General features: G+C 43.4%; 2 protein-coding genes across 8 annotated transcripts in view; one reads left to right on the top strand and one right to left on the bottom strand.

Annotated features, from left to right (window-relative positions):
* FABP6 (fatty acid binding protein 6) overlaps positions 1-1,656 on the bottom strand; it is a 38,444-nt gene extending 36,788 nt beyond the window's left edge. Inside the window, exons 1-2 of one of the 3 annotated variants that reach the window (XM_052684992.1) lie at positions 1,492-1,656; positions 371-458 (exon numbers count right to left, since the gene is read on the bottom strand). The gene's annotated coding sequence lies outside the window, so the exon portion shown is untranslated. The remainder of the gene's footprint in view (positions 1-370; positions 459-1,491) is intronic. The other 2 variants (XM_052684991.1, XM_052684993.1) reach the window with 2 other exon arrangements.
* Positions 1,657-2,178: 522 nt separating this feature from the next.
* PWWP2A (PWWP domain containing 2A) overlaps positions 2,179-12,158 on the top strand; it is a 32,605-nt gene continuing 22,625 nt past the window's right edge. For 4 of the 5 annotated variants that reach the window (XR_008207286.1, XM_052684975.1, XM_052684974.1 and 1 more), the window contains exon 1: positions 2,179-2,914. Coding sequence is in view for 4 of the 5 variants with exons in the window: in XM_052684975.1 (XP_052540935.1) it covers positions 2,238-2,914 (677 nt within the window). In the remaining variant the exon portion in view is untranslated. The remainder of the gene's footprint in view (positions 2,915-12,158) is intronic. The other variant, XM_052684976.1, reaches the window with a different exon arrangement.

Here is a 12,158-nt window from a genome sequence, read left to right as displayed (position 1 = left end):
TTTTTATTTTTGTTTTTATGACACCAGGCTCTTTCAAGATAAGAACCCCTTCTGCATCGTTTGCAACTTCTGCAAATCTTTCAGTGCCACTACTGCACTCTGCTAGGTGGAACATAAAGAAAAAAACTGAAATCCTTGCTCAAGAACAGCTTGAAATTAAGGTAATTCAGTAGTGACAAATCTTCTTGCTGTTCTCCAGAATTCTGAGAAATAACACGTTCAGCCTTGAAGGCTCTTGGACAGTTACCATCTCTCAAAGTATTATAGCCTCAGGATACAGGTCACATATCTTACAATGTTGGCCAAACAAAATTGTTTCAAAATGACCTAGGCAGTAATATTAATAGTAGGCAGTTTTATGAAAGCTTACCACATATGATTTCTTAAAAACCACAGATCGTATGTCGAATCCATCTGCTGTTTCTCTGTGATACTGATTGATAAAGCTGTGAGCATGCCTGGGAAAAAATAATTAAGAAAAAATTAAAATCAGTATCTACTATTTGTTTCCCCAGTAAATACATTCTATCCTACAAAACCACATTACCAAACCAGCAGTATAACAGATATGATGGGGAAACATAAAAAATTAAGTGATTCTACCTATATTTTCATAGCATTTAACTATATTAAGCAATAGTAACTATATTTGTGACACATGCCTCCAGAAATACATCTAGTTTTTTCCTGATGTTCCTATATGTTTTTTATACACTTTACACCACTATGTGAAGCAAAGCACTACCAGATATAAATGGGGCAGAGTCCATGCATGTTACGTGTCAAACCACTGCATTCAGGCCAACAGAGCACTTTAATACTTATTCTCTACTAAAATCCTACAGCCAGCAGATCACCGGACCATACATGAGTAGCAATGAACTAACTGTTATACATCTCTGCTTTGCTGTTAAAGAATACTCCAAGTCTATTACTTACGAAAATGGCTCGCATTGCTGTAATCTGCATATAGCCCTATTTTCCACAACAAAAAAAAAAGGTGAGCACACTACTGGGCCTTACACTTGATTAATGATTTTTCCTCTTACTTCTTACAAAAGTTTCATTGGCTTTGCACCCACTATTTATATGCTTTAAAGCAAACACATGGGGCATAGCTCAATTCCTACCCCTTCAAAACCTGCCCGTAAGAAGTCACTAACTTGATCCAAAGGGGACGTTTTGCTTTTAAAGAAAACCGTAGAGTTTGGGCTTGTTATTTACAGCAACTTTTGTGTGTCACTGAGCAACATACCCCTGACACCAGCATGCGGAAGGAGAAGCACCCATGCTCTGATGGCACCCACCTCCTCAGTTGCTCCCACCTCCCATCCCTCCTCCTAACGGCGCTCTCCTTTCTGCTCCTCAAAGGGAAGCAGCTTCCAAAGACACATGTAACAACCTAAACCGTGTCTCTTCTTTAAAATATTTATTTTTCTTTTCTTTTTCTTTTTTTAAAAAAATTCGCTTAAGAAGTGCATGATTTCCTACCTGGGAGAAGCAAATCCCCACACACCAAGCACTGATCCCACGGGGAGAAAACCACTGACTCAGAACGTCCCACGGGAAAACGTTAACTTTTTCCTTTTTTTCCCCTCTCTTTTCCCCCCACCTGCTTTTCACTTTTACCCAATAAACCCAATTAAAAAAAAAATTCATCTTTGATTTACTTCACATAACGCAACGAGCGCCCTATCACCCTCACGTTTTTCCCATTACAGCCGATTTCGCCCCTCAACCCCTCCCCCGGGGATGGTCCCTCAGAGGGGCCTGAGGAACACCCCGAGGCCGACCTCGTGCCCCGCCATCTTCCCCTGCGCCCCCTCCCGGCCGCCCGCAGCGCGCATGCCGACCACCGCGCGCTCCGCTGACGGACGTCAGCTCCCGCCAATGACCGCCCTCCTCTGGGAGCGGCTCCTCCCTCCGCCAATGAAACGACGGCGCTGCCGCAGAGGCCCGGCCCCTCTCGTCCGTAAGGACCTGTGAAGCGCTAAGCCACGCCCCTTCTTCCTCTTCCCGACTCTCCATTGAATGAAGTCCTCACTGACCAACGGGAAGTTTCCACTGGGCTCGACTGACAGCTTCGCTCTCCATTAGAAGTAGAAAGCTCCGCGGCGTCCACCAATAGACTGCCAGACGTGAGCCTAGGGGGCGGGCTCTCCCTCCCAGGCGGGCGGGGAAGGCCGTGGTTATCGATCCCGCTGCTGGAGGGAGGCGGCGGAGAAGCAGCAGAGAAAATGGCGGCCATGGCTGCGGAGGCGGCAGCGACTGCAGCGGTGCCGGGCGATGGGGGGGCGGGCGAAGCCGAGCCCGAGATGGAGCCCATCCCGGGCAGTGAGGCCGGCGCGGACCCTCCTCCTGCAGTCACCGAGGCCGTGGAGTCGGCGGCGCCCGACGGAGAGGAGGCCGACGGGGGAAAGGGAGCTCCCGGCGAGGCCGAGGAGCCGCCGCCCGTGCAGCTCGCCCGGAGCCCGGCCGGGACGCGGGAGCCGGAAGGCGAAAGGACGGAGACGCCGCCGCCCTCCGGCCTGGAGGCGGGTTCGCCGCAGGCCGAGCTCCGAGGAGCGACCGGCCCGGAGCCCGAGGAGCGGCCGCAGCCCTGCCCGCCGCCCGCCGCGCGTCCCCAGCTTCCCGAGGAGTGGCCGCAGCCCTGCCCTACGGCTGCCGGGGGCTCCGCGAAGCGGGAGCCCGGGGAGGAGCCGTCCCGGCCGGAGGAGGAGGAGCCGGATGCTGCCGCCGCGGAGCCCGAGCGCCCGCCGCCCGCCGCCCCGAGCGGGGGGGAGGCGGAGGCGCCGCTGCTGCCCGGCTCCGAGGTGCGGGTCACCCTGGATCACATCATCGAGGACGCCCTGGTGGTCTCGTTCCGGCTGGGGGAGAAGCTGTTCTCCGGGGTCCTCATGGACCTCTCGAAAAGGTGAGCTCTCACGGGGGAGCCGTCCCGAGCCCCCGCCCGTCCTCGGAACGGCCGAGGACAGCGGCCTCCGCTCCTTCCTTCCTTCCTTCCCGTCCTGGGATCCTGGCCCGCCCAGGGCGGTCGGCATCCCCGGGGGCGGCGGTGGCGCTGGCGGTGCCCGGTGCTGTGCCGCTGTGCCCGGCGGAAGCTCTCCAGAAACGGGAGGGAGGGCCGAGCACATGGGCGCTGCTTTCGGCTCGGGTGGGATTCCCGGTGCCCCCGGCAGCGCTGCGCATGGGATGGAGCTGCGAACCGCAGGTGTGGGCACGTGTGCCGGCTTGGTGTCTCGCATTGCTTGGGTAACTTCGCATTTCTATAGGTGCCGTAATGGTTTTCAGGCTACGCCGTCGCAGTCCTGAAGTACGACTGTTAGTGCTAATTGCACCTTGCGTGCAGCGAGGTGAAGTTTAATGGTTCTGAAGTACAGTAATCATTTTATTTTAGGGGCTGTTGTCACAAACCGAAGTAAAGCCTTAATCGCACTGGGTTTGGCTTTTTTCGTTCCTTCCTGTAGCAGTGTTCTCTTGGGAGGCTCAAGCCATCACTGAGAGCATGTATGTATAAAGAGTTTAAGTGCCATTTACAGGTGAAAATATGCCCTGTTTCTTTACTAAACCTATAAATGCTATGCAAATATGTGGGAGGAAAATGAAACGTAGCCAGGGTTATTATTTAAAAGAATCACAATGCGTAAAACGTGTCTTTTTTCAAGATGTAGGCCACACATGCTTTTGTCTTTTATCACTGTGGTTTACCTTGCTACCATCTGCTTAATAACTTCCTTTTATATCAGATTATCAATGTCTTGTGAAAGAAGGTGGCCAGCATCTTCATCCTAGGCCTAGCAGCTTGGTTGGCTTGTGAAACAGAACGTGTTTTCTGGAGCCTAACTCCTGGATGATGCAGATGGAGTAAGCTTTACGTTTTTGAATTGTTGAACTGCAGCTACCGATTTTTGAAAACCAAGTACTAAAATCTGATCTGCAAAATTTGTTCATCTTGAGTATGACAGTGCCTTAAAGAATGTCAGGAGCAGTTAACAGATATTACCTAGCCCTAAAACTTCTTCTGTAGGTTTGACTTCTGTACCAGCAAAATCCCGTTATTAATCTAGTTAGGAAGGTGACAAAGCACATGCTTCTGTGCTTGTAAGGCTCTGTGTGGAGAAGAAAAATGAAACGTCAGCTTCTCCCTTTCTTGCAAGAGATATCTTTTTATGCACATACTGCCTGCAAACATCCCCTCATTTGCCTGAGGTTTTCTCGTGCCCTGTGGATCCTTCTGTCAAGCAGCAGAGCTGCTGCAGCCCCTTGCAGCAGCAGGCATCTGCGGCAGGCAAACCCTGGCTCTTCTGCCTTGTGGCTTGGGTGGAAGCTGCATCTCAGTTTTCCCTGTATTAAGCACAGGCCCTGGGGGAAACCTTCAACATAAGAACCAAAGACCTCTGGAAGAAGACCACTCTGAAGGCCTGTGTCATTTCTCCCAGCTATTCTTGTGTGCAGTTCATTTATTCCTTCTTCTCCAGCTGTATAATCTTGGGCTTCCTGCAGGGGCACTTGTTACACTAGGATCCAGAAGGTAAAATTAGATCTTTAAATCAAAACCACCTCAGATTCAGCATAACTTTACATGGAAGCAATGGGATTTCTGATACAGAAGAGAGTGGACGTGGAAAACAGTCTCCTCTTGCTCATCCAAGTGAACAAGAATAGTTTTATAAGCCTTCCTGATGTGAATTTTGTTTGCTGTAGGTTGGTATCTTAAGGCCCCTCTAGAAGAGTTCTCTGTTTTAAAAAAACCAGTTTGAATTTTTTTATTGAAATCACTTTTTGAAATTAAGGGATGAGTGAATGTGTTCTCTGCATGTGCTGGTACTGTTTTTCTCCTGTATTCAGAAGAAAGTAATTCCTGTTCCTTCTTGGATCTTAATTTCTGCTTTCCTCTGAAGGGCAATGAAGATTCTTCTATGCAGTAATGAGAAGAGTGAGTTTTAATGAACACTTAAAAAGCAAACACAGAAACCTGTCTGCTGGACTCCTGTCTTGTCAAGGCATGCTCTAACTTAGTTTAACTTCAAGGTCGAGGAAAAGAAAAAATATCCCCATTAATTCTATTTTCATTATTAAGATGATGTTTTGACTTTGCATTTATGTTTGTGGACTTCAGTATGAAGTTAATGATATTAGAGATCTAATTTCCTTCTGTTCCTCCTCTTGCTGTAAGTAGGATGTCCGTTTAGGCGTCTGTAAAATGAGAGTACCAGGACCTCAGTGTTAGTGGACATTATTCCCCCATTTCTTTGAGGTAAGGAAGTATTTCTGCTCTTACTGATGGCAGTGGGGTACACTGCCTGTGAGCAGCTGCACTGGAGGTTCTGAAAATAGGGAGCTACGTCTACTGAGTTGTGAATCAGCATCTTATGCAGTAAATCTTTGAGTAGGACTTCTCAGCCTTTTTTTACATTATAGGCTTATTGCACAAATTAAAAAATGTGATCCTTCTGTTAAAGGATAATGGCAGTAGTGGTAATAAAATCTAAGTGCCTTATTGTGTTCCTGGATGAGGTTCTGATGTGGGCTCTGTGGCGTGACCTGATGGAGCGGATGGAAGAAGCAGGAAGTGCAGCCAACCATCAGGCAGGTGAAGGCAGTCGTGTCATTGTGTCCAAGTGGATGGGGAAGGCTGTAGCCAATTTTCCATTCCAACTACTCGTTAGGTATAGGGCTTTTAAGCTTGCCTGTATGCATCATTTGGCTAACACTGTTTGCTTAGGGTATATGAGATGTTAATGCCACCTGCTGGCTTAGAATTACTGTAAATCTTGCTCTGCACCTGGAGGAAATATACAGTAAGGAAATAACTATGGAAAGTAGCATTTGTAAAACTTAAAATGTAGAGTTAAAAAGTCCTGGTTCTGGTTTGTTCCTCTGGAGAGACTTTCAATCTTGCCCTGTTTTGTTCTTTTTTGTGCCTTCTTCAACTTTAAGTACTGGAGAAGAGGTAGGGAGGAATTTTGCCAACAGGCAGGACTTAGACTTCATAACGGTGTCATCATTTGACTAAAATTTTGTTTCTAATCCTATGGATGTGAGGGACAGTTGTCTTCCTACTGCTCTTCTAAGCCATTTTGTGTGTGATTGTGGCAGCTCTTGCAGGAGGCAATGGGAGAAGAGCAGAGTTGTGTTGTAACCTCAAAGCCTTGGGTAGCTGAAAGGTGATGCCTTTACTGCCAGTGGATAGCTGTTGGAACTGGCATCTTAGTTGGGGTTTGACTGTAGAAAATGAGGAAAGACTTCCAGCAGCAAGATATGAATGAACTGTATGATAAAAACAAACTTCTTCAGGTAAGCTTAGATTGTGATAATCCTAACAATATTTTCACGTATAGTGATTCTTTCCTGGAGTCTCTTGAATCCTACTTTATTCTAAGGTTAGCAAAATAGTAAGGTTAAATGAACTGTTGCGCCCATTCCTGGATTTCTTTTAATCTGCAGAACATCTGTTATATTTTTTAACTGCTTACATTTAGCAGTTCTTGAAACTTGTCTGCATATGCTGAGATTTTGTTAAACTTTACAGGGTGCACCTGGTGTATTGTAACTGTATGCACCAAGGCAAGAGGAGGGCAAAAAAAAGTACTCTGAGTTGCAAAAGACTGAAGGTCTGCTGGTGTGAGGAAGAAGCAGCAAGAATCTTGCATGAAAAATTGTGACTCGTTTCTCTTTGCTTTAGGTTCTCTTTTACTAACTGATAAAGTCGTTTAATAAATGGAGACATTTGATGTTCCTTGTCCAGGGGAAGTTTAAGTTCAGTGGAAGTGATGGTACTACAGTATGCGTTCTCAGCAGTAAAGAAATATCTGTGTTACTTGGGTTGCGTGGTTGTTAAGCTTTTCCTTTTTCCCAATTTGCAAAGTGTTCATAAATTCATCGCCTGTTTTCCTGTTGTTTCTCAGATGTGTAAAGAAACTTGGTGGAATGCTAGCATTTAAGAAAAAAGCCATAATGCTGCTTTGCTATTTGTTTTTTTCCCTAGAACACTGGAAGCATAGGTCTGATGTGAGTGTGTGTGGTTAAGACAGTAAATCACATCTGGTTTGTGACTGACAAGTGACATTGAAAGGTATAGTGTCAAATTTAGTTAGCCTCACTTAGAGCACAAGGTTGGATCAGAGGATCTTGTGACACTGCTTCCAAGCTAAATTTTTCTGTGATTCTGATTAGTTTCAGCTTCTATATGTGAAAATAGTTTCTCCTGTATTTCTGTTTACACCCAAAGCTTTTATTTGTTGTCACTTATCAAATGCCTTTTTGAAAGGCTTTCTCATTCCAAATTTCCACTTGTAAAAATGGCTGGCAAAACTGAAGTGGCTTTAAAGCTTTTCTAGTGTAGGTATAAAACACGTTGTAACTGCTGCTTACACTGAGCAGGCATACTTGTCAAACTGCTGCTGGTTTTGAGCCAGTACAAGGAACGTGATTTCCATCCACCCCCTTCTGAAACCAGTAATAATCCCTGATCTTGCTGCTGTTTGGGGTGTGTGTGTGTGTGTGTGTGGGTTGTGCCTCAAATTTCCCTTTCCTAAAGTAGCTGTAGTCTACTACTGTTCTTTGCTGGACTTTGATTCAATGGATGATGGCTAAACTGTGCTTTCTTCTTATGGCATGCTTGTCTGTCTTCCAGCAGCATGGGTTACTGTGTTCTGAGGGTAGCTTAACTTGACTGAGCTTGAAGTGTTGGAGGACAAAGGTCTGATGTGAAGTTTTCCGTATGCATGAAATGATTGTTTTCCTTTATGATTCTGTAGGGCTGATTAGTCTTATACATCTTGCCGCTGAGTTGACTTAAAGCTCATCCATTAGTAAATGATGTCCTCTTCAAGTTTCTTGGGATTTGACTGTTATTTGGGTGATCTGGAATGTATATTCAAGACATCTTATAAAGTTTTGTAGCTTTGTAACACATCCAAATGTATCAGCTAAGTATCTGCTTTAAAATGTGATCCACGTGTTTAATAATGCTAACAGATGTAAAATGAAAAGATGACTTTAAATGGATCTTCAGCCTTAAAAGCATGACAGTAAAATTGCAGTAGTTAGTAGGAAGCCTAAGCTTAAAATATTTGCATTTCATCTCTCAAATAAGTTTACTTTTGTATCCTTGTCAGAACTCTGGAAGTTACAAAGAAGTGAAGGAAGCTTTGAGAATTCACATGTAAAGTCATTCCAGTGAGAAGGTGAAGGATACACTCCCTCCCCTTTGGTGGGGAAAGGAATGATTAGGAACCATCTGGGTACCCTTCAGGCTTATCCACTGCAAATTGTTCTGTCTATGCAGTGGCTAAATCTTCATGTCTGCATCAGCATCCTGACTACATAGACTTCTCTGATGTAGTTTCATGGAAGTTGACTTTGAGGATGCAGCTTTTCTTGATGTGATTTCCTAAGAGAGTTGCTCACACTGTGGTTCTTTGTCATATTTGTAAAGCTCTAATTGCAGTAGGCATTTCTTGGTGTCTTTATTCTATTGTTACATTGCTTGGGAGGTAAGTAAAGTTCTGAATTGATAACGTGGCTTATGTGGATGCTTTTTCAGTTAGGTGCCTACCACTAGAAGCAGTGTGTGCCACAAAAGCTTTATCGCGCCAACTAAATCCCTTATTAAAAATAGGTTACTGCATAATCTGTGTTTTGGATACAGGCTGTTTTCCTGGGTTCTGAAATACTTTGTATTGAAATAGCTATGATCTAATTGTGTATTACATCAACTATTGTGATTTAAGCCCCCAGCTTGTATGTACATGTGAAACAAATATACTTAGCCCTATGTTACCTGAGCATGTTGTTATACTCTCAGTATTCAGAATCATTGAGCCTTTATCCATGAGATGAAAATTGCTTTGATTGCTTCTTCTCTTGGCTGCTACAAAATACCTACTAGTAATGTAGGTTGAACAGGAGTAATGTGTTGAAAGGTAATTGATGATTGCTGTAGTCTGACTTAATGGTGAAGATGAGTATTTTGATCAGAATCATTTAGAACAGAATTGATTTAACCCAGCACTAGAAGCTATTGTGTTGTGTTGAAATAACCCAGTGTTTGTAGACAAACATGAAATACTTCTGAACCCTTTTCGCACATTCTTTCCTTTGGCTTTTCTTGGCAGGAAAAATATACTTGTACTATTTTTTTTTATTTTTATTTTTTTAATTGAGAAAGGTAAAACTTAAACATTGGAGACTAAAGATGAGAACTGGAGACTTTACATAGTGATGCAGACACCTTGCCCCAGGATGCATCGTTTAGATGTTTATGTGCATGCGGTTGTGCATTTAGTTGGTATTTGTTCCTTATCTCCTGCTTATTTAAAAATACTTCCTAACTCTGCCCTGTTTTGCATACAAATTGAACAGTAATATGTCTTCATTATAATAATTCTGCTATAGGATTTAGATGTGAAAAGTGACTTCTTAGTTTGTTTGAAGTACTTGGGTTTACATATCTGTAATGCAAATCTCTATAACTTGTAGGTTTGATATTAAAAAGTAGCTTCTGCACAATCACAGAAGATGCCATGGCTTCCCATTCATTAAGTTCCAGTTGATAAGGCGTGGAAATAAAACCATAAGTGTTCTTATCACATCTGTCTCTGTATAACCTCCCAAGTTAATTGAAAGTTGTTTGTGTTGTAAAGATAACTGGACTGTCGGAAGGCATCTCATCTCGCCTGTTTCTCAATTACTGATTATTATTTGCTTTTAATAAGGATGCATATAGGGATTGTGTCCAGCACAGGGTATCAGATGTGTGTATGATTAGATCCTACTGATTGCTGTGCTTACTTGTAAACTTCTTAAAAATATTGTTCTTACACTGAGTGTTATCCATCTTTGTCAGAGAGAACTTTACAGAGTAAAAAAGGGCCAGGACAGTTTTTTGAAAGAGGAAGCTTGGCAACATGGAAAACTGATTCTAGTTCTGAATACATGTGAAGGAGAGGTGCCTTAATCTCTGTTTAAATACCCATTTCTTACTCTCTTTTTTTTCTTAACAATTCGATTTCAGATCTTCATGAAGGAATCCTTCTATTACATCATGTAATATTCTGAGGTAGAACTGTACATACAGTGCAGTAGTGGGCTGTACAGGGCACAGCTGGAACTTAGACACACATTGACTTTTATTCTATTCATTTTTGATAAGGAAGATGCTGTCTTTCGCCTTTCCAAGGGTAGTGTTCTCTGGAATTGTGGAGGAAAGTATTAAAGTAAGGACAGGTGATACTTCAGGATCAATGCATTCAAAAAAGATGTACTTGTCTAGAGTAAAGGCAAGGCGATCTCTTGCAGTATGTAAGCATTCAATACTTTAGTTCATAACTGCTGAACCATTTAGATGCTCTGCCATGTGTAGTTTTCAGTAGGTTTGTTCTGGTCACATTCATTCTGCTGCTTCTGTTGAGAAGATACGCCACTGTCAGCTTTCTCTTTGTGCTTATTGTCTTGTTCTTCTTTCCAGCTTTGTACTTGGTTCTGTACCACTCCTAAATCTTTCTGCTCACTTTCTCTTTTAAATTTGCATATAATTCTTCCAAGTTGGACAATTGGAGAACTTCACCAAGGAAGAGTTAACAATCATAAAAACAGAACGTGGGCACGACCTGCTCTAGAATGGGGCAAAAAAGAAAAAAGGCATTGGAAGTAAGAATCAGTCTCTGGGCGTGCCCGATTTATTTTGTACTTCGCATGCACTGCATCATTGCTTCTCACTGATGTGCAGTTTACACAAATCACATTCCTATTTGCTCTTGCATAACTGGCACCAGACATCAGTGAGAAGTCTGTAATCTTACAACTCATTAATTTTTAGGTAGATAGGGCCAGCAAATTCCATCTCATTCATTAAAACATTACCTTTTGTGAGACAGGCTGTAGCCTCAGGAATTCAGTATGAATGGTTCTGTGCCTTCATGAAGTAGGTTTGCGTCTTATATATTAAAATAGCCACATCAGCCGTCCTATTCCTCAGCTTTTTGGACTAAATATTATGGAGCTTCATGAAGGAGAAGATGGTCTAAGATGCAGTCACGGTCTTAAATGGCTTTAATGGCATCAGGGGTGTTCCTGGTGTTCACTGTGGGTTGAAATCTGTGTAGCAGCTTCTTGTCCCATCTAGGGGTTCTTGTTCTCAACTCCTACGCTACACAAACTGCTTTCCTAACTCTAGCGAATCTTATCAGGTGGTGAACAGTGGGATCCAGATCTTCTTGCTGTACAAGAAACCAAGCTCTTAGTGCAAGTAACACTGAAAATGTTGCTAGTTTTATTGCTGTCAGCTGACAGCTGGTGTTTGTTGTTTTTTTTGTAAATCCTACACTCAGATCTGAACAATGATTTGTCATCCTTAGTGAAAGGAACAGCGTTTGTGCAAAAATAATTTCTAGACTCTTGGTGGACTTCTGAGTCTTTAGGGAACTTAAAACCTAGTAATGAGTATCTTCTGAATTAATGCTGAACTGCAGGCTGGAGAGATGCACAGATCCACAGTTCAGTGCTCGTAATTCGCTGTAGCCCTCAGTAGTGCAGCAAGCTGCGTTTAGTTTTGATTTTTATCTCAGGAAGGACATCTGGAGTCCAAATGGAGTGAGTCCAACCCTGAGAAATGAACTTTTGTGGGGTAGTAAGGTGTTCTGTGGCATAGGATGCTTGTCACTCTGTGTGTATACAGAATAGTTCTCCAGCAGCTAGTAGACCAGGCTTTGCCTGGGTTCCAGGTTTCAAAGGTATGAATGTTACAGTATCTAAGTGGAAGGTAACAACAGCACTGGATGCTTCCTACCTGTAAGTTGTCAAGTGTACAACTTCATCTATTTTTGATGACAAAATTGGTTGAGTTGTCACTTGACTGGGTATAATGAAATGCAGATGGGATGGATAATTTAGTTTTGGATGGATTGCTTGCTTCAGTTACAACTTCAAAGTATGAAAAGAGGCCCAACAGGTAAGAAGGACAAATAAGTGATGGCTTCTGCTTGTGACAGTGTAAAGAATATTCTAACATGTATTGTAAAAAATTGTCATAACAAACTTTGAAAAAACAAGAAGCCAGCCTGTAGGTATTTGTCTAAACTGCATGTTTATTGCAGGAATGTGAATGGAAGATAGACCACCACTCTGCATTTACCTTCAGTCTAGCAGCAGCCATA

Source organism: Tympanuchus pallidicinctus, unplaced genomic scaffold (assembly GCF_026119805.1).
Source record: "Tympanuchus pallidicinctus isolate F22 unplaced genomic scaffold, pur_lepc_1.0 scaffold21, whole genome shotgun sequence".
In the NCBI taxonomy this organism is placed as follows: Eukaryota; Metazoa; Chordata; class Aves; order Galliformes; family Phasianidae; genus Tympanuchus; species Tympanuchus pallidicinctus.
This window is presented reverse-complemented; position numbering and strand designations above follow the sequence as displayed.